The sequence below is a fragment of the Monopterus albus genome, unplaced genomic scaffold (genome assembly GCF_001952655.1).
Source record: "Monopterus albus unplaced genomic scaffold, M_albus_1.0 scaffold166.1, whole genome shotgun sequence".
NCBI lineage: Eukaryota > Metazoa > Chordata > Actinopteri > Synbranchiformes > Synbranchidae > Monopterus > Monopterus albus.
In genome coordinates, this window is record NW_018128046.1 from 2,194,784 (window position 1) to 2,222,489 (window position 27,706).

Here is a 27,706-nt window from a genome sequence, read left to right on the forward strand (position 1 = left end):
TTACCCACTGTACTAAAGCACATTTAAAGGCACAAAATGATCACACAGCAAAAATACACTGTCAACATTTTGTATTTGTTTTCATACAGTATCCACTCCTGCCAACTAAACCATTGATAGCCTTTTTGTGATTGTATTGAGGCAGTCAAAGCAATTGGATAAGGTTATTGAAAGGTGTTGGCTGAATATTGACAGTCCCAGCATTGATTTTATACAGGAGGAGGAATGTGTTGACTGTTTAAACATTTAGCTAAAACCAGAAGTTTTTCCCAACCTGTAACTTCCCCTGGAATATACATGTGGGACCATGTTCTCCAGTGACAACATCCTGTGGGTTGTAACCCAGCTGTGACTTCTATGTGATATAAGGGTGTCACACTTCATGAATCAGAGTAAAACTTGGCCAGTTAAACTATTTCAAACCATATACACATATTTTGTATGAGATGGATGGATGGATGGATGGATGGAGGGGGTTGACCCATTATATCAGTCTTTGTATATTCAATATTCTAATGATTTACCCATGTCAGGAAAATTTTAGCAGGGTAACTGTCATAGCACATAAAAATGAATAGAAAGTTCAAAAGTCACGGCCAGCTGGGAGGTTGGAAATCAAATTAGACGAGCTTCAGAGAACAGGAAAAGGTATCAGTCTGAGAGTGAGAAAACAGAAGGAAAGACACATGCAGACATACTGTGTACAGTTGGACACACACTTTGTTTCTCTTGTCTGCTAAGCACCATCTACATGTAATGCTAGATTTGACTCTGCAGGTAGGAAGCCTAGGGGAAATGGCCCACATCTCCTTCTCCTCAGCCTGTGTGTTCACTCCAAGGTTTTTATATGTGCTACTACTTATTAAAATAAACGAGTTATCATATAACAGTAAAACTGATTTGGATATGTTTAAATTAGCTGGTAAATGTTTCGAGTCCCATCTGTTCCTACAGCTTGAATGACTTTACTCTTAAACTCTTTTACTGTGTTTACTTTACTGCTAGATGTGGCCACTGAAACAAAACAATAACCTGATAATTATCAGAGGTTTTAAAAATCTGGTCTTTTCTTTTGTCATCCCTCTCAAGTAGAAGTCACACATTATATGTTGTAAACACCGAATTAGAAAGTCCCTTTGTCAGACACTGTAAAATACTGAAACAGGAAAAATGTACAGTCTCTGTTTTGCTGTGTTCTAATTTTGAATTTGATGAAATAAACATAACTTGAAACAAATCAATTATTTTATCCAAACAGAAGACAAAGATTTTCTTCCTTACTGATTCTTTATTGCCTCCGTAAAGTTTGATCTTTAATACTTTATTGTTCCTAACAGGAAAAAGAGAGACTATACCCATATTAAACACAATACACAAAACACATTAGGTGGGTGTGTGTGAGAGTACAGGGTGGAGAGTCTGTTAGAGTTGAGCAGATTTATGGCACGTGGGCTAAAACAGTTCTGTTAGATAAATAGGTTACATGCTCGCTATGTCTCCCATCCGCTCTCGGTCTTCCCCAGGACACACTGCTATCTTTGTTCCCATTGTGCCAGAGCAAATATACACTCTGTGTTTAGCCAGTACCACAACACACACATACACACTTTGTAACAGGTTCATTCATTCGCTTTCATTCTTTTTCTTTTACTGTGATAAGAAATGTACAGTTTGCACACTTCCTTTCACACAAGCCCTTGGCAAACAATGCTAAACCACCAGCTCATAAATAATCAGCATATGTGTGTTTCTGCTACATCAACATGGTATGTAGTCCTGTGCTGGCTGGTACCCAATGGGTACGTCCTATCAGGATTAGCCTGGAATGTACACACTTCCTCTCCCTTCTGTCTCGTTCCCTTTCACTGTCCCTCGCCTCTGTCTCTCTGTTCTCTGTGTGCATGTCTTCAGGGAGATGATGAATGCCCTTGTAACAAGAACAGTCACAATAGAAGACGTTTTGTGTGATTTCACCTCACTCAGACTGCTACTTCAGTGAGTGAGCTTGGTTAAATGTTTATAATAGAATCAGCTGCTTCCAAACAGACTGATCATTTGGAAGAGAACATCAGCTACCTGTGCTCAGTGTTCCAACATTATTTTGCACATGCATACCAATTTGCTTCAGTATTTTGAGATGTACTTTTTTGCTTTCTTGCCAAGAGTTATGAAAGGCCACGTTCTTGTCTGTGTATTTGGAGCTTCCACCCAAAGCCGCTTATTTTAGTTTAACATAATCCTGGAAGCAGGGTGAAATAGCGAGCCTGGACTTCCCAGAGCTGGAATATGCACCTACCAACACCTCTAAAGTTGCCCAGATTAGCACATCTGTTTGTTTAATTTATATGCAAACATAGTTGTAACAATAATTAGTTTTGGCTGCCTGCAACGTCACAGTGGTGGCATGACTGAGGTCAGGCCACTTCCCCTCTCCTCAGCTCAGTTCAATAAGTTATATTTGTCATATACATATATATGTGTAGTATGGCAAGAAAGTAAATTAGGTGATTCCACAAAATGTCTAACTGCTTCTTTAACACATGCAGTATGTCTGTTTAGCAGGGGCGCCGCTAGCAGTTTTGGGCCCTATGAAAAAAATTGAAGTGGGCCCTCTACCTCACCCATCTATGGGCCCCCAAAGATTGTGGGCCCTTAGAATCGTCCTAACTTCCCCCCCTCTAACGGCGCCCGTGCTGTTTAGTGCACATCAGCATAGACACACTGCACACACACTGTGAGCCAGTGAACTGCTCACATAGAGCAAATGAAGGGTTTTCACATAAAACAGCCAAACTGGAAGCAGACTGGATTTACTGTGAATTTCTTGATGGAGCCTAAAGCCATTTACACACCGGTTTGGAGATTTAGAGGAAACTCTTCTCTTCCTCTGACTGGAGATGTGACCACAGGGAACATAACCTCTTCCCCTCAGTGTGATGTACAGTAGTATAAGTTTGTGGTCCATAAAGACTGCAGGGATGAGTTCTTTTCCTTTCCTGTATAAGCACTGTCCCTCTCCCATGACCACCTCCTCTACCTGGAGACCTCTCTGTCTCTCTACCTACCTGTTTTTCTGTGTTTGTGTCTGGCTATGATCTGGACTTGATGTTCTAAGCAACAATGGTATTGACAAACTGTCTAAGCAGTGAACCGTGTTGTCTGCTTGTGCACAGATTGGGGGGGAGGGGGGTCTGTGGTTCAGAGGGCGGTGACTGTTGTTTGGCTGGGTAGAGCGATCATCTCCCATCCGGAAAGTTGGCGGTTCGAATCATGGTGCCTGCAGTCGAAGTGTCCTTGGGCAAGACACTGAATCCCCCGAGTTGCCCCCGATGATTAGAGCCATCGGTGTGAGCTGGCGCCACAGATGGCTGCCTTGGTTCTGTACCGGAAACAAGTTCCTTGTGTGTAATGTACTAGGCCAAATAAAGTGATTATCCTTATCCTTATGTATTTTATCTTCCATGATTATAATGGATGACTGCTGTCGGTACCTGCAGTTTAATACAAGCTCAAGAACTGTGTCACGTACCCCATTATACTGTTCAAATTTAGGGGTGCAACAAAGACTTGACACAGTTTACTAAAATTGATCAATAAATTATTTGCCAACAAATTTAATTGTTGACTGGTTGGTGACATCACGTATTTTTTAGTGTCCAGCTGACTCGAGCCGTGTTTCAGCAGCTCTTGGCTTCCACAAGCATGAATAGGCTAAAATAAAAAAAATCTTACAGCTGTTCCAGACAAAACTGCTTCACAGCCCAGCACTGATCCTGGGGGCTTGAGGCACTAGCACTTACTGGAATAAGGTGAACAACAGTGCAACGGCAACACGTTTCATTCGTAACTCGGCCAAAAAGATCATGAACAGCAATATTTGCAAAGGTGGAGCATCTTAAGAGGAGGCACGTTGGCTCTCTGGATCTTAAAGACTTGTCTTGTTAAGTTAGTTAGTAGAGAAGTAATGGTATGAAATTTTAACATCATGATTATAGTGGCCAAAATAATTATAGTGACCAGAACTGCCACTGTAATAATGGCTAAATATGTAGCCTTCCAGCCCCTCAACAAACCCTGTCAGCTACAGCAGACAGTGTCAGTTATTCTTTAACTGTTGCTTCAACTTATGCCCAAAGTGACTTTGCAGTGAAGAGCAGAGCAACTGTAGACAGGAAGGGTTTTATTACACATGCATTTTACCATAAGCTCTCTGCCTTACATGCAGTCGTTTGCAGATAGTTGGCATGGTCTGCTTATACTGTATAATGCAATCTTCATGTGGAGACAATATACACTCTGTGCATTGTTAAAAACATATGTAGTTTTTATTAGTATCAAATCCAGGCATTGATCCCAGGGATTTATTTTCAGTATTTAAAGATAGGTTGAAAATCTGGCTTAAAACAATGGTCAAACTGTCAGTAATTTCTTCTTCTTTTTTTTGGTAAAACCGCTATCAGCAGCTTTCTTTTTATCACTGGAACTCTGTCATGTTTGACAGTGTGGGTATATAAAAGCTAGGGGAAATCAGTTTAAGACTGAAAACAATCTGTGTATTTATTGATAAGAGTCTGATAAACAACAGGCATTACTCATAATGTGTTTCCGTTCTTCATAGCAGCTGATCGACCGGACAGCCAGAGAGATGAAATTGTATCCATACAAGGTGATCATACAAACCACTGTGAACGTTAACCACAGGGCAGTGTGGTGAGCAGGTTTGGAGGGGGATCAGTTTCAAAGCCGCCTCAGTCCTCACAACGTATCCATCTCCATTTGTGAGTGTGATGGCAGTATGAATACAAGGCTCTCTGTGCACCGCATTCCTTTTTTTGTGCGTGCATACATATGTTAATGCATATACATATGATATTTCATCTAGATTCATGTGTTCCACAACATATAGGGTCATTTCTTATTCATATGAAACACACACATGCAGCAGGGATGGTGGTTTCCATGTTTTCCTTTAAACTGAGGCCTTCAGAGTATAGAAGAGAGTCATGATGGGAAGGATGAATGTGTATGTTTCACTTTATTTTGACTACGGCACACTTCAATAGAGCCCATCAGTGAAGTCAGCCATGTGGAGGCTGTATAAAAATCAGACACAGCTGCTACGATCCTGTGATCTATCAGAGACGACCACCAAGTCAGATTCCTTATGTATTTTCAGACTTGTTCCCTCATACTGATGTCGTACCCTAACAACACATAGTACTGATATGTAATGGTGGGACTTATTAACTGTAAACAGTAGAGTAAAATCTGTAAAATGCATCAAATCTCGAGTCATGCATGAGGAGTGTGTGTGAGGGAGTTGCCATGGATTTCATCTCTGCCAAACAAATTCTTTGTATGACTTCTGTTGGCCTGCACGTCTGTGTAACAATGTGTATCATTCAAAGTGATTGACAGATGGCGTTTTCTCTTCATGTAGAGACAACGCTCCCCATTTCCTCTCATATAGTTGGTGTTTAACAGCAAACAGTAAAACAGCCCCTACTTTCCACCCCTCTCCCAACACACATACACATTACACACAGACCGAGTCCAGTCCCAGTGTGCTTGTGCAAATTGGAGGAATCAGAATCAGAATCAGTTTTAATCGCCAAGTATGTTGAGCATACAAGGAATGTGTCTCTAGCACAGAGGCTCTCAGTGTGTTTTAGGCAACAGACAATAAAACAGTGCAATCAAAGGTAGGGGAGAGGCTGCACATTAAATGTTTCTTTTGTGTACCACTGCCACACACACACAACATTTTAAAGGTAGGGGAGAGGCTGCACATTAAATGTTTCTTTTGTGTACCATTGCCACACACACACACAACATTTTGTTTGAGCAAATAACAGTTTTATCATAATCTGCTGCAGCCGAATGGGAAGTCACTGTAACAATTTAGATGGGCATCTATTGTTATCAGCTGTTTACAATTGCTGACAAGTATGTCAAGCATTAAAAGTTGCCACTAAAATGTTGTTAAAAACTGAAACTACTTTTATTGTCATTGTACATGAGTACAACAAAATTAGATGTGCCACATCTGATTAGTGCAGTATAAAAACATAAAAATATAAAATATCCATTCTCACAGCCACATGTTATAGTGAAACCCTGATAAATGGATAATTTCACATGCACATTCACACTCTATTTGGTGCCGTTCACAGAAACAGATATAGACAGACACACACTCTGGGGGCAGGCTGCAGAACTGATAGATTGGTAGAGAGAACAAACACAGAGTTATTTGCTTTAGACAAGTGCCACAAGCTTCATTCATCTTCACAGCCCACAACACATTCATTCACACACCCCATAATTCTTATTCTACACACACACAAAGACAGCAGTATTCTCTCTCACACATTCACACACAGCCATAAATCAGAATCTCCTCACACGTGTGGGCATGAGGACGGACATTCTGCTGTCGACACACACAGCTACACTCTTCAGCGCTGAGCTGACAGAAGTGTGTGTGATAAGTTGTGTTATGAGATGTGTTATCTGTTGTGACAACACTGCCTTTAACATTTCAGCACTAAAAATAAACCAAGGAGTTTTGCAGCCAAAAAACAGAATGATTTTTGTCTATGTCCATCATACAACCTCCCTCCATCATAAGTTTCACTAATGCAGACCCTAGTAACCAGCAGCTCATGTTTTTATTCATTTGAGCTTAGTTTTTCAGTTGTTAACACAATTTTGACAACAGGACTCTTTGTCTCAAAACACATAACACAGTTCACAGAACCACACACCCAAAGCACAAGAGACCTCACACACTTTACCAAATGAAGTACCACACACAAAACTACCTAAACTTATCAAAATCAAACTTTCCACCAAATGCTACACACTTCATTCACATTAATGGACTGAAAACTACACACTACTGGGCTAAATTCAAAACACATTTATCTTTGGTGGAGGATTCTGCAGGGAAAGATCCTTCAAGGTTCACAGAAATCAGCAGAAATGTTCACTACAAAAGCCACAATTTTGTTTTTACCTTCACAGCTAATTACTGCTACATATAGCACAGTGGATATTATAGTTGTGCAAACACAAATACGGTGAAGAAAAAGTACAGTAAGAGGAGAAAATAGGCTGCATCGTGCTGCCTGGCTGAGTCTGGCCCACTGACTTTATATTAAAGGTGGACAAACCCACAGTGATGTCAGCCATTGGTTTTCTGAAGAGCGATTTAGAAGCTCAAGTCTCGCACCGCCATCTTGATGGCACTTCACACCCCCTGCTATGGCTAATCCAAAACTGGGCAACAAGGTGGCGTGTGAGTGGAGCTTCCCCCGTCACTCAAAGCAGCTCTGCCCTTAATTGTGTGTAAATATTTGTCTCAATATAACTTAAATGATCCAGTTATATAAAAATTCATCCCCTATACAGTTCTGATAGAAGGGGAACTAGGTCTAGAGATCAAAACCGTTTTTTGTACCAGGCTGTAGACATGTTTATTTCTGCTGTAAAGTGGAGCATTTTACAGTAACAGCGGAGTCTGTGGGGATTGAATCCCTTTTTGGAGCCAGCCTCAAGTGGCCATCTGAGGAACTGCAGGTTTTGGAACGTCCGCATTGGCTTACTTTCTCAGCCTCGGAGGCTGCTGCTTGGTCTCGCCACAGCACCTCATCAACATCACAGCCAATGTCCTCTATTACTGGACTGTGAGGAATGAAACACCTTGAGTGTCATATCCAGCCTGGACAGCCCCCAACAATAGCAGTGCATGCTTCTACCATTGCCTCTAAAATAGGCCCCAGCTCTTCCACCTCCCCCTCTAGTTTGATCTCTACCTCCACCTGCTAGGTCAGCTTCCATTGTTATAAACAGATATTCACCTGTGGTCTTTTTTATAGCTGACATTCTGATTAATGAGTCAGCGCTTAAGCAATTAGGTGTTTTTCTAATGGCTTCAGGAGTGTGGCATTTTGAATGGCTTTGAAATGGCAAACAAGTGACTTTATGGCAGATTTCTGTATCTTATGTAGAGAACTGTGTGTAGTGTTCTCCAAATATTACATTGCAACATGGGTGCAAAGCATAAAATGTGTTTAGAATTTTGGAGAGTTGAGCTGAGTGTTTGCTCCCTGGGTGTCTGTTTTGTGTAATTGTGCCAAGTGTGTCATTTTAACATGTTGGCAACTGAAAAAACTGCAATAAATGCTTCAACATAATTCTTGCATCATTATATTATTCACTGTTAGAGGTCAGCTCAGGTCAGGTTTGATTTTCCAACAGTTCCACACACTTCCTGTTTCCTGTTTATCTCCTAATCTTATCACAAAGTATAAATTTAGGATTTTGTGAGAGCCTTTGTGTTTGGGTCCATTCCTCACGTGGTTAGAGGTAGGACAGATTAGACAGGTCCACACAGTGCAAACAATGAACTCACAGTTGCACACAGCGTGGGTGTATTTTTTGGGTATGTGTGTGTTTATGTATTTGAGGTGTTGTGAAATGATAGGATGCACCATGATGATGAGGATGTGTATCCTTAGCCACAAAGGGGGATAGGCTGACTGCCAGAGTCTTCCCTCTGCAATTAGACTACAGTGGCCACAACACACACTCACACACACAGACACATGCACTCGCTGTAATTGTTGTAGGCATCCAGCTGGAAGATCGCGGCATATATGACTAGTAAAATGATCAACTAACTTAAAGTATGTCAAGGGTTTGATGTACTGTAGTCTTTCAAGCTGCAGACACACATCTTTAAAAACTGGTCAATAAAGTCTCAGCGACTTGCTAAACTATCAGGGAACTGACGTTTTTAGCAAGAGTTACTCAAACAGAAGGAATTTGTTGATGACTGTTTTGATTATGAGTCAGAATTATCTACAGCAGCCATGGTCATGGTCAGGAGGGAGCTGCCACTCAGTGCAACAGTGTGTTGTTAATAGTTGCTGGACAACGGTGGAGCTCTATGGCAGAGAGAAATTAGATATATCAAAGTTTTAATACACACACGATACTGGTTAGTACTCTAGGATCAAGTCATTGCCAATTATTGACACTAAGAAAATCATGTAATATTGCAGCCATTAGTTTGCAGCTAGGGCCATGCAGTTAAAATACAGATGTCACACCATGTGATGTTCAGTTAGGTCCTGACTAATTAGTTCTAACTACTGTACGTAATAATATGGTCATCTGGTTAAATAATTTGGTCAAGAACTGTTTCTGAGATGAACCCCTGCTCAGTTTTTTTTAAATGACCTATTAACATGCAGTAAAGAATTGTTTTTGTAGTTGTGTGCGAAATGTTTTGTGTAATAAGTAAATATAAATTGGTACAGTTACACTGTGTAACAGCAGCAGGACTGTAAGAAAGTGTGATGTTTATTTCCACGTGCATTTGCAGTTGTATTCAGAGATGCATACTTTGGTATGTGTGTATATTCTTGTGAATGCGATATATCAGGAGCACCTTGAGGGAATGTCCTACTCTTTTTTAACTGCGGTGCATTTGCGGCGCCCTCGCAGGGCGTCGGGAGTGGGGGATGATGTATCATCAAAATCCCACCTGCACTTCTCTTTTCGGCCACCAGGTGTCACAGTGCTGCCCTGTCATCACTACTTTATAAAAGCTAATGTATTAAGTCTGGTATTGTAATCTCATGAATATAATTCAGTACATTCTTTGTTCCTGCTTGTTTACAGCAGCGGCCGTATTGTCAGCTGTCCGGAGCTGTGATTACAGGACTGCACCGCCAGTTTCCGTACAACTGTGTGTTTACTAGTGTGGGCGAGAGATCAAGGTTGTAAGAGAGAGAGAGAGAGAGCAGAAAGGATGAAGAGGGAAGTGAAAATGAAGTGTGAGAGTAAAAAGGAAGTCAAGTTACTGTCTGACTACCTCCCAGATACACTGTCTCCATGGCGACAGAAACGCCATCACGCCAGCTTAACTGGCGACATTATGACAAGAATCTGATTGGTTGAACACTTATGGATTTTTTTTTAATAATTAGATTTTTAAGTGTGACTGTTTGACCGTTCAAAATTTTGGGGTTGTTTTCCTTCAGAAGAAATAAAAAGAGAGAAAATGCCATCCAGATTTTCATGGGTAAGTAGTGAGTTAGTGTAACTCAGTGATTAATGAAAGAGAGCTTTTTCCCCCTAGTGTGTGTGTGTGTGTGTGTGTGTGTGTGTGTGTGTGTGTTAAGATGTCAGTAAAATAACTAATTCCATAATTATATTGAGCATCACTTGAAGGCTGTTTGGAATTCATTTGGTGTGTGTGTTTGTAAAAGAGCTCCATGTGTTTCCTGGCAAAACCTTTCCACCCATAAATCCAGTGGAATAAGTGTGTTTGCAGTAAATTTGATGTGTTTGTCTATTTGTGTGTGTGTGTGGTTTACCAGTGATGGGTAAATCTGTTAGACATAACCTTGGCACTACTAATACCACACACAACTGCAAACAAATGCGCAGTGTGAAGGATCACTGCACACTTTGCACTCACATTATGTGGTTGTGCTGTCAGTCTCTCATTTGCAGGGAACATTTATGAGGTTTTATTTCACTATTTAGAAATGAAAACATTACATAAAAATGAAATACACTGGTGATTTCTATAATATGTCAGATAGCACAGCACTGACATCATACGATCTACAGTTTTGATAATATTTTATGCAATTTTATATTTTCCATAAAAATTCTGATACAGGATTGCTGCAACAATTTACATAGAAATATGTCTACAGTTCAATAAGTGTAGAGAATAAGATAAGACGCCAACAATCCCATTAAGAATATGATTTAAATTCTCATCTTAATCGTCACCACTGCTAGTAGTAAGAAGATTAGAGCTTTAACTAATGCTTATTTTAACCACTGATTAATCTGTCATTTATTTTGTCCATTAATCATTTAGTTTGTCTATCATCAGAGATAAATCCTCAGCAGTTTTTGATTAATCTGTCATTTATTTTGTCCATGAATCATTTAGTCTGTCTATTATCAGAGATAAATGCTCAGCAGAGTTTCCCAGAGACCAAAATGGTCTTTAATTTTCCATCCCAAAGCCCAATGATATTCAGTTTATAATGATATAAAACTAAGAAAAGCGGCAAATCCTCACTTCAGCGGTTTTTGCTTCAGAAATTAATAATCAGAATTGTTACTGGTTTTGTCTTTTATATTATGTATTTATCATTAAGGTAAAAAGAAATTTAGAAGTACAGATCATATACATATATGGTGGTGGACATATGGATTCCTCCACCCAAGTACAGTATAAAGTCTCTTTTGTTTCAGAAATATTCCTTCATGTGTCTCTTACTGCTTGCTTTTTCTTTTCCTTTGGAGACATGGAGAGATGAAATGTATCTTTGGCAGAGGTGGTGAGGAGGAGGAGGAACGGTGGCTGACCACGAAACAGCTAGCGCGCACAGAGCCGCGGCTGTTACAGGCCCTAGAGGGAAGCTGAGCAGGTATCTACTTTGAGCGAAGAGATGAGAGAAAGTGGGAGAAATGGAAAGAGGGAAAGACAAGAGACAACAGTGAAAAGAAAGAGGTGGTGATATAAAAGTGGAATGAAGAAATTGAAACAGAGGAAAGGAGAGAAGGGATGGAGAAGAAATGGAAGAAACAATGAACTGAACAGGGGAGAAAACATGGAGAAAGAAAGGGAAAGGCAAAGGGAGAGACTGGAAGGTCAGACAGAGTGATGGGTAGGATGCGAGGAAGAAGGAAGGAAGGACAGAAAAGGCAAACAGTTTGCAGAAAATTGTTCCTCACAAGAAAGGTCAACTTTTTAATGTCTTGGAAAATGAGAGAATCTGAGCTGGGTGTTTTATTTGCTCATTTTCAGTTTTTTTTTCTAAAAGAAGCTAGCACAACAGTTTTGACTTTTTGTGGTACTGACTGAAATGTGTTGTGCTGTGTCTGGTCAGATGTGTAATCTTTTATCACTTTATTTAATTTAGTGTAAATCAGACACAGCTCCCGTCCAGCTGCTTGTACCATGTGACTATGTCTGAATGAAAAATAATGCATTTGTTGAAAAAAAAAATCCTATTTTCTCCAAATTAAGATATAAAATGTGTCTCAGCTCAACTGACACTGGTATGGAAAAATTAGGATGTTACCTTTCATTGGCAACGACAACTTTATTGACAAAATAATGTCAAAATAACATCAACTCCCTGGAGCCTTTTTCAGAACACATGATCTTAATCAGCTGAAGGAGTTTCCCAGTTGTTCTGAGCATGTCTTAAAGCTTCACAGATTGTGTTTGAACTCAGATGGAGCAGCACCAACTCTGTTTGCTGGTCGACATCATGTTATACGATTAAAAGCTCCAGAGCAGCTACTAACGGGATGTGATGACTTTTTTTTTATCAACTCCGTTTTTCGAGGTCAGGAATGGACTTTGAACCTCAACATTCATTTCTGTGTCAGTTGTTGAGCAACACTGTTCTCAGGATTTAAACCATAATGTGGCCTCAGCTTCACATGTTAAAAATACAATCAGTTTCATCTGATCACAAAACCTGTTTACAGGCTTTTTGAGGTAATACCTGTCTGTAACTGTATTTTATGAAACACCTGTGCATGCAAATGTATGTGAGGGCCAGGAGCATTTAATTTGCAGGTACTTAAGTGGTTGTGTGTACATGTTGTAATGCATACCTGTGCATACACACATTGTGGTGTCCCGCACCTCCTTGGCGGTCTTGCTGCTTGGTTTGGAGGATGTGTGTGTGTGTGCAGGCTTTCCCCAGCAGGGTTCCCTGTCTGTAGCTTGCCAGCCTGGGTGCTCCCTCTTCCCTCTCCACTCTGAATGAGCGACACGCAAACACCAAGCATCCAGAAATATAAAAGGTCTGAAAATGTCTATAAATATTTTTATCATTAGCTTCAGGGACAGAGAGGCCACAGCTCTGCTGGGTCCGCTCTACTTATTTATGTTTCACATGTTGATGCTGTAACCCAGGTGAGAGTCAGTGCATCAGTATAATGAGCTGTAAATTCAATACTGGTGGAGTTAAAATTCAAAAATATAAGGGATCTTAAAGGATTCAGGGCAACATCACAGACCAGCAAAACAGCTGACTGAAACCTTAGGATCAGCTACCACTCTGGTAGCTGTCTGCTATAGTTGTAAGCAGTGAAGCCAAGCAAAAGGCGAGTCCTTGCTGTAGTGGCAAGAGCCGGAGAAGGAGGACGTGGACCCGGCCGTGGCCAGGGAAAAGAGGCCATGTCGGGTTGTCAACACTTTGCTGCATTCGTATTGGCTGGTTAGTAGACATAGATCGTAGCAGCAGTCACACTGTGAGGTGGTCACCCAAAACTTCTGACGGTGTCAGAATTTTGTCTCAGGCTGTCTTTGGTCACAAGACCATGACAATGGCCATCTTTGAATTCTTCCGCACCGTGCGACTCCTACCACCGTGTTGGAGCCACGATATCACCATGTTTGTTCATCATTCATCTGGGACAGCCCAAAATTGCACAGTGTGTGCCCACCTTAAGGAATACCAAGGCTGAAATTGAGTGAAGAAGTACAGTGGACCTTTGTGGTATTGTGTCTTGCTCAGGGGCACAAGATTGACACACATTAGATCTTTAACAGCTAAAACCTGTGAGCTCCTGACTATAGTTTCTCCAACCACATCATCCTCTCTGGCTCATGTTTCCCTTTGTGTTCACACGTGTTTGTGAGCATGTTGGAGTGATGCTGACAGACCGTTTGTAGCTCATCCAAACTAAAAACACACAAGCATACTGGGTATATTTGGTGGGTGTGTGTGATGCAGAGAGACTTCTGTAAAACCAGGAAAAATAATGTTTGTCAGACTTGTGTGTGTATGTGTGTGAATATAACAGGCTGACCACAACAAAGACACCAACTAAACATGTATGCTTGGTTTTTCATTCTGCATTTTGTGTTTCACATATGTAAAGTGTGTGTAGTTGTCTGCAGGATGTGAAGTATTTTGACATATGGTTTGTGTATCGTTTGAAATTGAGTTTGCATGTGCAAGTGTGTGTGTGTAAGTCACCCAGTGTTGTAAATGTCCCCTCTGATGTGGCTGGCTGTATTTAGACAGAGTGCAGTGAGCGCTGAGGAAGTTGACGGAGGCGTGTTTGTGTGTATCAGTGTCTTGTGTGTTTGAGACGGAGAGATTTTATGTCACCACCAGTCCTGGAAAATTTCACGTACTTTAGTATCAGGCCAAAATCTTGGTTCTTTAGACTGGCCACTGTATATTTTCTGTATATTGTGCACATTTGTGTGCATGTGTGTTGGTTAGCAGCAGGGCGTAGCTGAGCAGAGAGAAAATATCTTGGCCGACCACGGGAATGAACCCACCCACTATACCACACCCAGAGAGAGAGAGCAGGGAGTGCTCTCTGTTAACCTCGCTCTCTCTCTCTCTGAGTCTTTGTCTCTCATTGCTTTTCTCTTTATTGTGTTATTGAAAACATAAAACTAATTTTTTTAAATGTAATTCAAGCTCTGTCTTCCTGCACCTCTGTTTTGTGTGCTTCTTTTCTTTTATCTTTAATGTTCGCCTCTCTTCTCCTCTCCTTGTCACTCTAGTTTTGAGTTCACATACTTGGTCCTTTTTTTAATCCAGTCCCAGTTAATAAAATACACAAAGCTCCAAATCTAATAGATCTTGTACAATGTTCTTTGAAGAAGAAAAAAACCTTCTCCGAATGGTCAAAACTTGAAGAGGTGGTGTTAAAGGAATGGGTGAGACTTATTCATTCAACTAGGGATGGTGGTATGTTTCTTGACAGTCTCTTGCAGAAGACATTCATAGTTTTGAATTTATGTACAAGTGACTGAAGTAGTTGTGTGAAGAATGAAAAAGAGAAGTTCAAGCCATACTTACTTTTGTTCCTCTGCAGAGTCTTTGTGTAACTTGGATGTTGTGTGATCATCAGGTTTTGTAAAGTCACAACATACTGTATACCCTCTCCTGGCATTTTCCTGGCAGCTCCAAGAATCGTCCCCTAGTTTCAGCTCATTCCCTTTAAATCAGAGCCTCCAGGATTCTGAGTAAGAAGGTTGAAAATATGATGTGTGCAAAAAAGTAAGAAGGTTGCATCTTTTTGTATCTTATGCTGCTCATCTTGTTTTTCGTTCTGCCATTCAAACCTATAGTTCTACTGCTTTGTCAGTAACAAACAGGTGATTACAGGTCTCAGTTGATGCTTTCAGTTTAGTTATGTATGACCTGGAAACAAAAATTATTTAAGCTCAGTAAATGACTCCAATGGGCCCAGATTTTATAAATGTATTTGATCCTGGATTCAAATTTAGTCTTGCTCCATCTTCTCTGCTCCACTCTACATGAGAAACTTTGCCACGGTTGGCGAGGACATTCTCCATCATCACCCTGAGAGGCAAGCTGCAGTAATAACCAGTGTGAGCAAGTGTGTGTATGTGCCTGAGTTCCCATTTGCACATAAAGTAAATATCTGTTTTTCCTGAAATGTCTGAGTATGTGTGGAGCGCTCCATGGGTGGTGTAACCCAGGGTTCAGTTTCACACTCTTAGCTGTGCTGTTCGTGGTCTGCAAACACACACATCGCTGGGCAGGTCTGCTAAGCTTCAACAGCACATTTCATACCAGGAATAGTAATAAATACTGCCTGTCCATGCGCTGTCAAGCTCCTTCTCACTCTCTTACACCTCATCACATCTTTTTGCAACATTAGCAGTATTATAAACTGTTTTGATGACTTGTTTGTTGTAATTTGTGTAGACAAACCTGCACTTTCCTCCTTCACCTGTGCTGTCTTTTGTTAGTGGTTTCCAACATTTCTCATCATACAATCCAGCAGCCGTCAGAGAAAGGCTGTGAACTTGTAGAGCAGTTGTCTTCCAACCAGAAGGTTGAAGGTTCAAATCTCAGTGCCTCCAGTCCACATGTCGAAGTGTCCTTGGGCACCCCCTGTTGCCCCCAACTGTTAGAGCCATCGGTTGAGTTGGCGCCGCAGATGGCTGCCTCGGTTCTGTACTGGAAACAAATTCCTTGCGTGTAACATACTTGGCCAAATAAAGGTGATTATATTATTATTATTAATTTGCACTGCAAAATGAAGAGCTGATTTGAGTTTTGTCATGCCTTCCAATGGTCATTATCACTCATCATAGACTCATCTTTTGCCGTCATCTTCCAATCTCAGCTTTGATTTGAATGTGCTTGAACTGGATGGCTTTTGGCTAATCGTGTGTGCAGTAATCTCCCAACTACCCAAACACGGATTAACGAGAATTTTGTGGGATGAGTTTTCTGACTTTATGGCCGAATATGATAGGGCGCTTAACGTTGGGGATTTTAATATTCACGTCTACTGTCCTACTGAGCTGTTGGTCAAGGAGTTTCTTAACATTATTGACTCTTTTAACTCTGTATAGTCGTGTCTTGTTCCACACAAGTGCATGGGAATACTCTGGATTTGATTTAGTCCTGTGGACAATCTGTCTCTAATATTGTTATAAGTGATGCTTTCTTTTCTGACCACATGCCTGTTATTTCCTTTGTACAACATCTCATTACCGTTAACAGACATGCACCGTCTGTTTTTCTAAACTTACCGAGTATTGGAAACGTCACTCCCTTTCAAGTAGCTCCAAGGTCAGTAAATCCAACCGGTGGTCGCTGCGTCTTCCCCCACATGATCACATACAGTCCCAAAGTAGTGAAATTAATTCCAACAGGCAGTGTAGCACCAACAGTAACATCATGGGTCGTTAATTCGTTCGTCCTGTCCGACCCTCATGAACTCACAGGACAGGCATCAACGATCTCTGTAGGCATACACACTCCCAGACACAGACTACACCACAGATCCAATCAGTCAATCTTTGGCAGAGCCCCTCTCTCTTTCACACACACATTCGCATGCACACATTTTACAGCATGAATCCTGTAAATCACCAGGTCTCAGCTACAGTCTTCTGCATGATGGTTAGTTCAGATGCAGGCGATCTGTGCAGCCACCTTTATTTTGACTACGGCTGCCTGCAGATGAATGCAACACCACGATCCACCTCTAAGGCATGAATCCTGGGGGAACATTTAGGCTTTGAACGTAGTGCAGATAGTGTCACTCACCTTATTTAATCAGCACGCTGACTTTTATTGCTGTGGTTTTTGTTTTTGTTCCACAAGGAACAAACAAGTGTTGCCCTATAAACTCCAGTGGAAGATGAAGAGTGTCATTGCTGGGGTCAGAGCAGTGTGGAAGTGTTGTAGGATGATGTAGGTACTGAGATAATATGAGATAATTTAATGGAACAAAACATGTCAGGTAGACAAATTTGCACATTTTGATATATGTATACCTGAATACTGTATGTATACATACTGTAAAACCAGACTTGACAAACACATCCAAAAATATCCACTATGTTACTTAACTTACCCCAAAAGAAAAAGGAACATATAAAACCTGAAATAATGGAAAACCATCAGTAGAACTATACTGTTATGCAGCTTCTCATTTTCTAGTGAGAAAAGTGTCCATTCTTTAAATAGCTTATGGCATCCCATCATGCATTTGGCTAGAGCCCTAGTAGCTTTAGTTCTGTGAGGTAACAATGTCTTTTTATGTTTTTTGTCTAACGCTGCCACGTCACAGCAAGAAGGTTCCAGGTTTGAGTTTGAGTTTGCATGCTCTCGCACACTATCAGCTGGGATTGACTCCAGCCCCTCGCCACCACTACCCTATTCAGGGAGAAGCGGTATAGATGGAGTTAGTATTATTTCTGAGATACATATGTTTTACTTATTTCTTATTTAAAATAAATAAAGTGAAGTTTAACTATGAATGAAGTCCAAATTCAAAGAGCTGTTTTTAAAGGAAACTTGGCCAAAATGACAGCTGCACATTAACATAGAGAAAATCAATCATGATCTTTCCAGAAAGTCAGTTCAGCTTCGTGCTCTTTTCCAGCCTCATTTCCACACTGGGAGCTGCCCGCTGCAACCACCGAGCTGGGTGTCCACTGAGCATTACTCATTCACTTTTCCCATCCACAGTTTACCGTGGGATTTGAACTGGCAACCACAAACCCAAACCTGAGTAATACATATAGACAGAACTTGATTCCATGACAAAAAATAATCATAGAGTTGAAGTGAAGTTACCACAATAGACTAATAAACCATCTCTGGTCAATATAAAAGATTCTAAAATGAATATGGAAACATGGAAACCCAAACTAGGGTTGGAACAGACACACAACCAAATACCTCACAGAATCAATTACACAAAACTAACAAAATACACAAGTGCAATCATGTCATTACACCAGGCAGCCTCGGCATGGGCTGTGTTCCTGAAAATGAAACACCTCCTCAGTAACTTGGGGAACAATACAATAATAGATGGATTCCCTTAAGGACGACACTGAAGTGAACAATGTGCAACATGAGGAACTTTGTTACCTATGGTTTCTTGTCAAACTGATGGCTGTAGCAGATTCACATGGGATTAAATGGCTGCGGATTGTGGTACTCCTGATGAAAACCACCAGACACTTCTACGTAGCTCCGGTCCCATGTGAAAAGGGCTTAGTGTCACTTCGTTTCCGGTCGCTCAGCTCGACGCAGAGCACTGGCCTCTGCTCTGTTTAGTCTACAGACTTCCACTTTGTTAGTTTGTTGAAGTAGTAGACTGACAAGATGTGACCTGACCCCTCTGGATTTCCATACAGGAGAGAAGCTGCCATCTTGTCTTACACTGTCAATGTTTATCCACCCTCAGCTACTGCGCCCCCAAGGACCTGGCTCTCACACACTTTAATTTCCTACTTGTTTAATGGGAGGGGGACGGATATGTTAGCTTCCCTGGGAGCTTGAAAATGTTGTCGACAAGTGCAGAGAACATTGTCACAGATCTGGTCTGTTTTTGTTTTTTTTATCCAGGGTCCTACATGACAGTGTCCTGTATCTTTTCCATCAGACATCATATTCACCATTCACTTCATTTTCATCTGCATTTTGATAAGAGCCACTGTGCAAAATCATTGAACTCAAAACTCAGCCACAGTAACAAGACTGAAGACCATTCAGCCACCTCAGAGAATGAGGTAGCAAGTGAGGACCGGTGATCGAAGGAGCCAAAAGAGGTGTACGTTTGAAACTTCTGTAATCAAAATCTGAGATGTAGATGAATGACTGACAACAAAAACCACTCCAATAACAAAAACAAAAACAATTTTGCAGTAACTCCAGAGAAGCATGCATCTGTCCAGGAGCTGTCCATTCAGCACCACAAAACTACAACACGAGCAAAAAGTAACAATAACAATCATTTTTCAGTGCATTATATTTATGTGCAGGGTCTAAGAATAGAGAATCTTTTGCTTGACCATTTTTCTCACTTTAATGTACTGTTGCCATCCTTCAGTCAACTAATCACTGGGATTATTTTGCAATTTTCCAGCTCTTTACTGGTCATTGTCTCTTATTGGCTTATAGCAAAATTATAAGTGTAAATATATATGATGGGCAAAAAGAAAATGCAGTGTGGAAACATACTTCAGGTGATTCACAGTTTTTGATCACAGCCCTGACAAGTTAATTTTGCATTTATTCAATTAGTGTAAAAATAGACGCAGGTTTTCTGGACTGAAGGTTTCTAACACCACACAGCTGCACAGGGCCATTCCTTGAGACCATTCAGCCCAGAGAAGTTAAAGGACTGACCCACTCAAATTGCAAATTATTAATGTTGCCTAGTCATGCAGAAAGCTGAACAGATAGCATCCTTCTCTGCGGTTTTTGCCTCCACCCAGATACAATGGAGGTGAATGAAATCCATTTGTAGTGCTCACAGCATTGAAACCTGATTGATAACTCAAAACCTGGACAAATAAAAGCCAAATCTACCTGAAGTCGAGACACCACCAGGAGACATGATAACATTTTATTTTTAGCTGAACAGACTTAAATACTGGATTACATGACATGTTTGCAAAGTGTGTTATTTACTAAATCACAAAATGATAACAGTGATAAAATCACCATAAATAGGCAGGAGCCCTGTGAGGCCACCCTGTTCACCTTTAGGTCGTACTTGTGCTGTAACAACAAGCAATAGAGGCGAGGGCCGCTGACCTTTGACATGAAGCAGAGAAGGGTTTGACCTGCAAAAATGACCATCAGAGCAGAGTGTGTCAGCAGCCAAAGTCACAGATTTACTATCAGTGTTAATCTGAATAGACAGTAGTATTTAGCTCCCAGAACAAAATGGGCACGCTGTAGTGGAAAAAATGCAGAACCCATGGCAAGCGTTACTTGGCACCACACGTTTTGGTGGGTTCCTACAATGGGAAACCCCCTATGTGTGCTGGAAACAGAGTGAGTATGTTCACGTTGATGGTGCAAATGTAAATGTATTTAACTCCCGTCTGTGTTTACTGTTGCAGTTTTGAGGTGATGGAGTTATTTGCCCTGGGTTGAGTGAGCAGACAAGCGTCTGTAGGGAAAATAACACACTGGAGCGTCCTCAGTTAGCGGTTAAATAACCAGCTGACATTCAGCTTTCTTCAGTAAACTAATTTCTTCATTTTCATGTAAACAAGAAACCTGGTTTCTTTAATCGGTGCAGGGAATTAGAGAAACCTGTTTTATCGGTGTATTTATTGGACTTTTTGGCTTTTTACAAGTGCACATGTGCATGACAAAAGACTGCAGACAGGGAAAGAAGTGGAGTGGAGTGGAATGGCTGAGTGAATGGAGACATCATGGAGTCTTGTGTCTTCATATTTAAAATAAATCTGTAAACTGCAAACTAACACCAGTCTTCATAAGTCAGTTTCCGTGACTGAACATTTGAGTATTTGTTACATTCAGTCTGTGAGAAGGAGTGCCATTCTATCTCCCACTGTGCTGTCGCTCTGCTCTCAAACAGCAAAAAGAAAGAAGGCAGGAAGTAGCATCTTCTGTCACGGTACAGTTTGAATCTGTGATCCATGCTTACAGAATAATTCTGGGTAAAGTGTAGAAATCTGGTAACTGATCTGCTACATATACAGTATATGTAGACATATGGTAGCCAGAAAAAACGTTCTCAGATTACCCGCCTGCTGATTTTTCTGAGTACCCTCGTTACTTAAGTGCATGTAAACACACACTTAAACTGTGAACTCTAAAATCCTGTACCCACTGGCCTTGAATTTAACCTGTATATACAGTTAATGTGTTTGTTTCACCCTCCATCCTGTGTGTGTGCAGACTCAGAAACAAAAGACTTGAAATGATCCCTAAATACCAGCTTTGAACTGCAAACCTCACTATGCAGGCTAGAATACTGTTGATTCTAGTCATTAGGAAAATGACTGAATCTGAAAACCTTTAGTCCTCACTGAAGGCCCTGCTATGACTTTGGCTTAGATGCAGAATTCATTTTAGTTTTGAGTTTGGTCATTTGACAAATCGAACCTTCAAAACTGATGCTAAACCCTTTGATCAGCAGGCAGCATGTCTACACTTTGTTATAAAAACAAAATTGTCTGAGCATTTCAGTGGGTTTCTTACTTTAGAAGTGTTTATGGCACTTGTCTGCCAGCCCCACACACACACAACACACACTTGACTCGAGTCGTTCTCTCTGAGACCCAGACGATGAGCCATCTGATTAGAGTGGAGTCTGGGAACACACACACTTTGTAGTCAGTAGCCTCCACGTACACACATAGACACAGACAGTTTTAGAGGTTGTTCTCAGTCTGCTGTCTCCTCACACACACACACACACTGTGAGATACCAGGCTGCAGTCTCCAGTCTCTAAACCCTCTCTGTTCTCATGGAGATAAGAAGTGTGTCTCATTGTTGGCAGACAACGGTCTCATTATCATCTTATCAGAGAGCCAGTCCAATCTGGAGAAGGTGGGGCTGCAGAGAGTGTGTGTGTTTGGCAGGGGTGGGTGGAGGGTACTTTGGCTAAGTGGGGTCTTTTGTCATGCGACAGGTGATGTTGTCGCTCAATTTGTCTTGATGCTAAAGACCTCTGAGGGTGTAGTGTGTAGCGTCAAGACCCAGCTAAATGTGAAACGTCACTTAATCTTCATTTTCTCCACTGGTGAACTGACAACACACCTGAAGTCATACTTTGTCAAAGACAGCCTGTGGCTTATGAACTTTGTGACCACAGCCTTTAATCCTCCACCAGCACAGTCTGTTTTTTGGAGACAGCGACTCCATCCACATAAAGCCAGACAACCTGAGACAACAGACCGATTCAGTCAGAGCCCGACTGCTGCGCTTACTACAAATTGTCAGATAAGGCCAACATACTCGATACAGGTCTGTGTGTTCCAGTGTTCTTATTTTTATGTTTATTTTTCATATTTTAACCTTAGGCTTTAGGTGCTGTGATCTTGGTAATCAGTGCTGTTGCTACTGGATACCTGAATTTCCCTCGGGTTCAATCGAGCATCTGTCTATTTAATTACAGGACAATGGCAGTGTACAGTATCCTGTGTGGTTGGCTTAATTTACCTAATGTAAAAGGCAAGAAAATGTGTCTTCATCCTCTTAACTGTATTGCCGCACAGCCCGTGACCGTGACTGTGCAGGCTTTACAAGAGCCCAGTTTTCCCTGTACACACAAAAATGCATTTTGAAGTTCATCCACTCTGGTAGCCACAGTTTTTGGGTGAGACAAATACTGGCTTAATGTGGGGGGAAAAAAACTCAGAGACGAAGAAGAAGCATGTTAAAATGTTGCCAACGTCATGTAGATATATTCAGCTTCTTAGCAATGATGCTAATGTTTCTGTCTTTTGTGTGTTTCTGACCAAGTTGTTTAGAGTTTTGTCATCGCTAGACATTTGCCAGGTTTACACTGTAACTAGAAAGTCTCAACACAGGACAAACTCTTTAAACCACATCCACACTAAGCTGGCAAAATCTGAAAAAGTCATCATTTTGGCTGCTTTGACACTCTATCCAAATGAATGAGCTGAAAGGTAACCACGTTTTCTTTAATAAACACTCTCAAGAGTGAATAAGTGTAAAGTCACCCACCTCACATTTTAGGATCGACGAATAAAACATAGCTGCTCAGACACAGTTATCTGTGACACTTCACTTTTAAATGCCAGTGTAGCTGTGGCTCCATTTAAACAGAGTGACTATGGAGCAGGAGGTTTAACCAGCTGAGTCTTGGAGCTGCTTGTTCTCATGGTGTTATGCTGTCTGTTCTCTATTGCTACTTGAGGTACTGAAATTTGTTTATCAAGATATGTGTGTGGTGTTTGTTTCTCATGGTGTTATGTTGTTTGTTCTCAATTGCTGCTGAAACACTGAAATTTCCCCATTGAGGGATCAATAAAGTATCTACCTACCTAATACGAAATCTAGTTGGTCTAAGGTACATCACCTTCTCTCACTCAGTGTCAGCTGAGAGAGGCTCCAACCTCCCCACAGCCCTCACAGAGAGGCAGGTTTACCTGGTGGATGGATGGAAAATGAAAAAATAAGACAACTGGTTGTGTGTGGAGGTGTGTGCATTAATGATCTTTCGTTCTCATTTTTCATCCAGATAAGGACTCCAGAGAGAAAATGGACATGTCTGAGGAGCCATCGGAGGCCACAGTGAAAGAAGTAGCAGGAGGTGCAGAGGAGCCTGTCAAAGAGGAGTCAAAGAAGGATCCACACAAAGAGGCCAGAGATCCCAGGGAGGAGGTGAAAAAAGACTTCAAGAAAGAATCATCCTTCTCCAAGGAGAAGAAGGAGAAGGAAGAGAAGGAGGCCAGCAAGGAGCCATGGGACAAGAAAGTGTCCATGAAGTCTTCTGCAAAAGTAAAAGAGAAGAAGAAGGAGCCAGAGGCTGGAGAGGGCTGACAGGGGTAGTGCACTAAGTTCACACAGGATGCACACAGACACACTCATAAACAAAACACAAGACACATCTAAACAGCATTCACATACACACACAGGGTCTCATGCATATAAAGACTGTATATGTATAGACAGTGTACATGTAAACATATACACGGTCACAAATGTTGACACCACACATACGTTCATTTACGCAGCCTGAATATACATTTACAGGGCTCCAGACTAATGAAGTCTCTCAAATGGTGGAACCACCTCTGTTTTACTTCATAATGCAAAAGAATCTGTATTTCATAAATTATTTTGAACACCCTTACCGTCCAATATGTGTAGCCTGTATTTATAATGACATTCAGAGAGAGGGAAACTTATGGAACACAGTATATAGGAAAATCATTTGTTTGTAAAATCACAAGTTTGTACCTCTTTTTATTTTTTTACTGTAGTGTTCTGTAGCCTGACAGCCAACATGAAGACACTGATGATGATGATTAGGCTATTATATGTCAGTTGAAGTATAAACGTATGACACTGTGCACGTGCTTTGCTGTTTTTGTTCTGAAAAAGAGTTTTGGCTTTTTGGTGTCCTGTGTTGAACTTCATGCACAGTTCATCTCTCACTCGCCTGCTGGTCCCAGCTCATGTTGGGCTAAACTTACTAGCAGCCTACTACTTAAAGAAGGATTGATGGTGGGTTTCAGTCGCTACTAACTTCAAACTGGGACTTCACTAGACGTGAACGATGGGACTTAAGTATTTGATCTGCTCAGTCCACACTGACTCAGACCACCCAGCAGTGTCTCTCATCAGAACAGCCGTTTGACAGCAGGAGGACAGCACACTCTTCACCAGGCTGACTGACAGCAGAAATGTACTGGACAAAAAATAGTTTTCATGTGGGCTCATCAGCAAGAGACCAGCAGTGTTTATATGTTCTGAATTATTTATTGTATTAATTTCCTTGTCTTTACTGGGCAGAGTAAAACCAGAAAGCTCACAACGACACCGGGAGCCTGATCTGCCAGAAGAGTTTCAAGTAATAAGTTTACAATATATAAGTAGGCTAACAGGTGATCTACCTGATTTAAGCAGCTGTCTGTGATGGTTACACTTCAAATGCACCAAAGGAAAAAAATAGACTCAAAGCGTAAAAAAGGGGTCCAGGGATATGACGCATGTGTCTCAGAGTCAGTGTGGATCAATATCGATAGATTTGCCTCATGAGATGGGTGAGGGACAGACCTGCAGATAAACGTTGCAATGACAGTTGCTTGTCTGCTACTTACAGTGAGAGCATTGTTTGTGCATAAGCTACTTATTTTGTCTGGAGCCCTGATTTACATGTAAATGCTGTCAGTCAAGGCTGCATATTTCAGTAGCAAAGCAGTTTCCCCCTCGATGTGTATGTACATCGCCTAGTAAAAGCCGATCCTCTCTCTCACACACACACACACACACACACACACACACACACTGCTGCTGCTGAGCGACACTACCACAGTCATTTTGGTGAGTGTGTGCGGAATGACTGTGGTCAGGTCTGAGCCCATGGCGAGTGAGGACAAAGGCAAAGTCCACCTCCTCCCCTCAGACATTACGCTGACTCTCTCTTTCCTCCTCGTCTTCTTCGTCTAGCCTCGGCAGCAGTTGAACCCACAGCCCTGTGCCTATCTAAGCCCAGTCATGCCCAAACCTCACCCCTGCCCACACACACTTCTGGCTGTGACGTCAGACGTGCCCTCTGCCTCCTTTGTGTGGCACCGGGCCTCGTTGGAGCCTCCCTCGCCTCACTGCTAAGAATAAACCACCCGCTGCGTCCAGCTGCCCCGCTGCTTCCGGGTAAATCAAGGCCACATCCTGCAGCCAGCAGCACCACTCCCTCTCACCTCCTCCAGGCAGTTTTCTTCTTCAAATCTGGGACATTCAAGGACATGCAGCCGCTGACAGACACATACTTGGTGCTGTGGGCTCGAACCTGATACTGTTCTTGTATGGTGGAAAGCAACAGGGTGTTTCTGGAAAAAACAGGTTGGAAGAGCAGCTGCAGGGCAAGTCTAACACCTGAAGCCTGTCCTGCTCATTCTGTGAAGGGGAGGCTGGATGATGCACACGCTCTGCTTCACCTATGTCATCTATAACATCAGCAGCGTATTTAACCAGCTCCATCTGGTCTGATACGATAAGTTACTGTGGGGTGATTGTTAGCAGAGCAGGAGGAAGAACAGAGTCCATGAGCAGCAAATAAGCACATGGGGATAGGTCGTTTTTTTGTCTGTGCATGTGGTGATTTCTGCTCTCATCCCAGCAACAGTTTTGTTTGTTGTGTTCACAATTTGAAATGTTGAATGGTGAGCTTGTGTTGTAAACAGGTTTGTTAGGGACTGTTTCCTCTGTACAAAGTAGTTCCAATGGAAACTGTTTACACTGTGTTCTGTGGATTATCCAGTTTATCACAGACACGGGTTGAAGAAAGATGTTACTGCCTTTGTCAACTGTACTTTGTTCTACTGTTGGGGTGGAGGTGGAAAACTGAGAGACAGATCCAAACCCATCTGTGTGGTTAGATACCAGCAGAGGGCAGTGAGAAAATATCCAACAATAAAAGAATAGATAAAAAAAAAAAGGTTTTACTTGCTGAAAAACAGATCTGGCATTTACAGAGTTGTGAGTTTCACATGCAGCTTACAATGTGGATTACTAGCTCCTTGGATGATTTACAGCATAATTCATAAGTACAATGTGATAAAAGATGGAGTCACATGATCTGAGAAAGACAAAAGCCATTTTGTTACTTACTGAGATTAAGTCACCATTACACTTTGGTTCAGACAAAACAATTACAGTATATACTGTATGTCCTTGGTTGACAGTTTACAAACCAAATCTTCTGATACTAGAGATATGGAATTACAGACTTAGAAAATATTTTTCTTCCCATTATATGTAAGACACCCCCCCCCCACACACACACACACACACACACTCAAACACAATTTAGGAACTTTAAACTGTAATTCTGCCAGACTTGAAGCTTTTAGACTTCCACCATAGATGCTGTGCCAGCTGAAGCAATGACAATCCCAGCAGCTTTGTACTACAAGTCTGCATCATGCCTGTATGTTCGCCTTCACTTTTAAATTAAAAAATGTGGAGCTCTTAGCCCTCCATTAAACACACGAACTTAAACAGGCATAGGCTGATGAGGAGGATAGTACAGAGTTCACTTCATGCTACTGTTTCAGATTACCCTACATGTTTGTAATATAGACTAGGTTTTGCACTATTGTGTTAGTGGTTCAAATGAACCAGTCTCCTGTTTCAGCCTGTTTTTATAGCCACAGTTGATACTAGCAGGACGTGCCCTGCACTTCAAATAACCGATAACTTAATGTGCAGCCGGAAGAGGAATCTGGGAGAGAAATCAATCTAGTTATGGAATATTTAGTAATAAAAATAAACTACTATAAATCATCCACAAGTCATTTTGTTTATTGTAACAGTTGTTTGGAAAAAAACAGCTGTTTCTCGTCTGTTTTTGTTCTGTTTGTGTGGATGGGAGCGACTGGGCTGAGTGATATCATCTCCACCTGCGTTATTCTCTGGTGTGATCATTCAAACTGCTACAGGACAAATAACCTGCTGATGTTCACCAGAAGACGCAGTCGGCCAGTAGAAAGCCATTTTCCCCTCAGAGGTCTGCGTGGCGTCATCTTCCCTCTGCAGCGATGCTGAAACTGTAAGTGTATGATAGTGTGACAAATTTCATGCTATGATGATGTTTCAGTGGATTTAATCAGGAACAGGAGGTTATCTTTGCTGCCTGAAATCTCTAGCTCATTAGGTAAAATTCAGAGAT

The 27,706-nt window shown here is 41.4% G+C and overlaps 1 protein-coding gene across 2 annotated transcripts in view; it reads left to right on the forward strand.

Moving 5' to 3' along the window:
* Window positions 1–27,269, forward strand: part of bbs9 (Bardet-Biedl syndrome 9) — a 169,688-nt gene extending 142,419 nt beyond the window's left edge. The window contains exons 18-19 of one of the 2 annotated variants that reach the window (XM_020615538.1): window positions 23,552–23,858; window positions 25,486–27,269. In XM_020615538.1, the coding sequence (XP_020471194.1) occupies window positions 23,552–23,853 (302 nt within the window). In that variant the 3' untranslated portion in view covers window positions 23,854–23,858; window positions 25,486–27,269. Of the gene's footprint in view, window positions 1–23,551 lie in introns of both variants that reach the window. The other variant, XM_020615539.1, reaches the window with a different exon arrangement.
* Window positions 27,270–27,706: the final 437 nt, after the last annotated feature.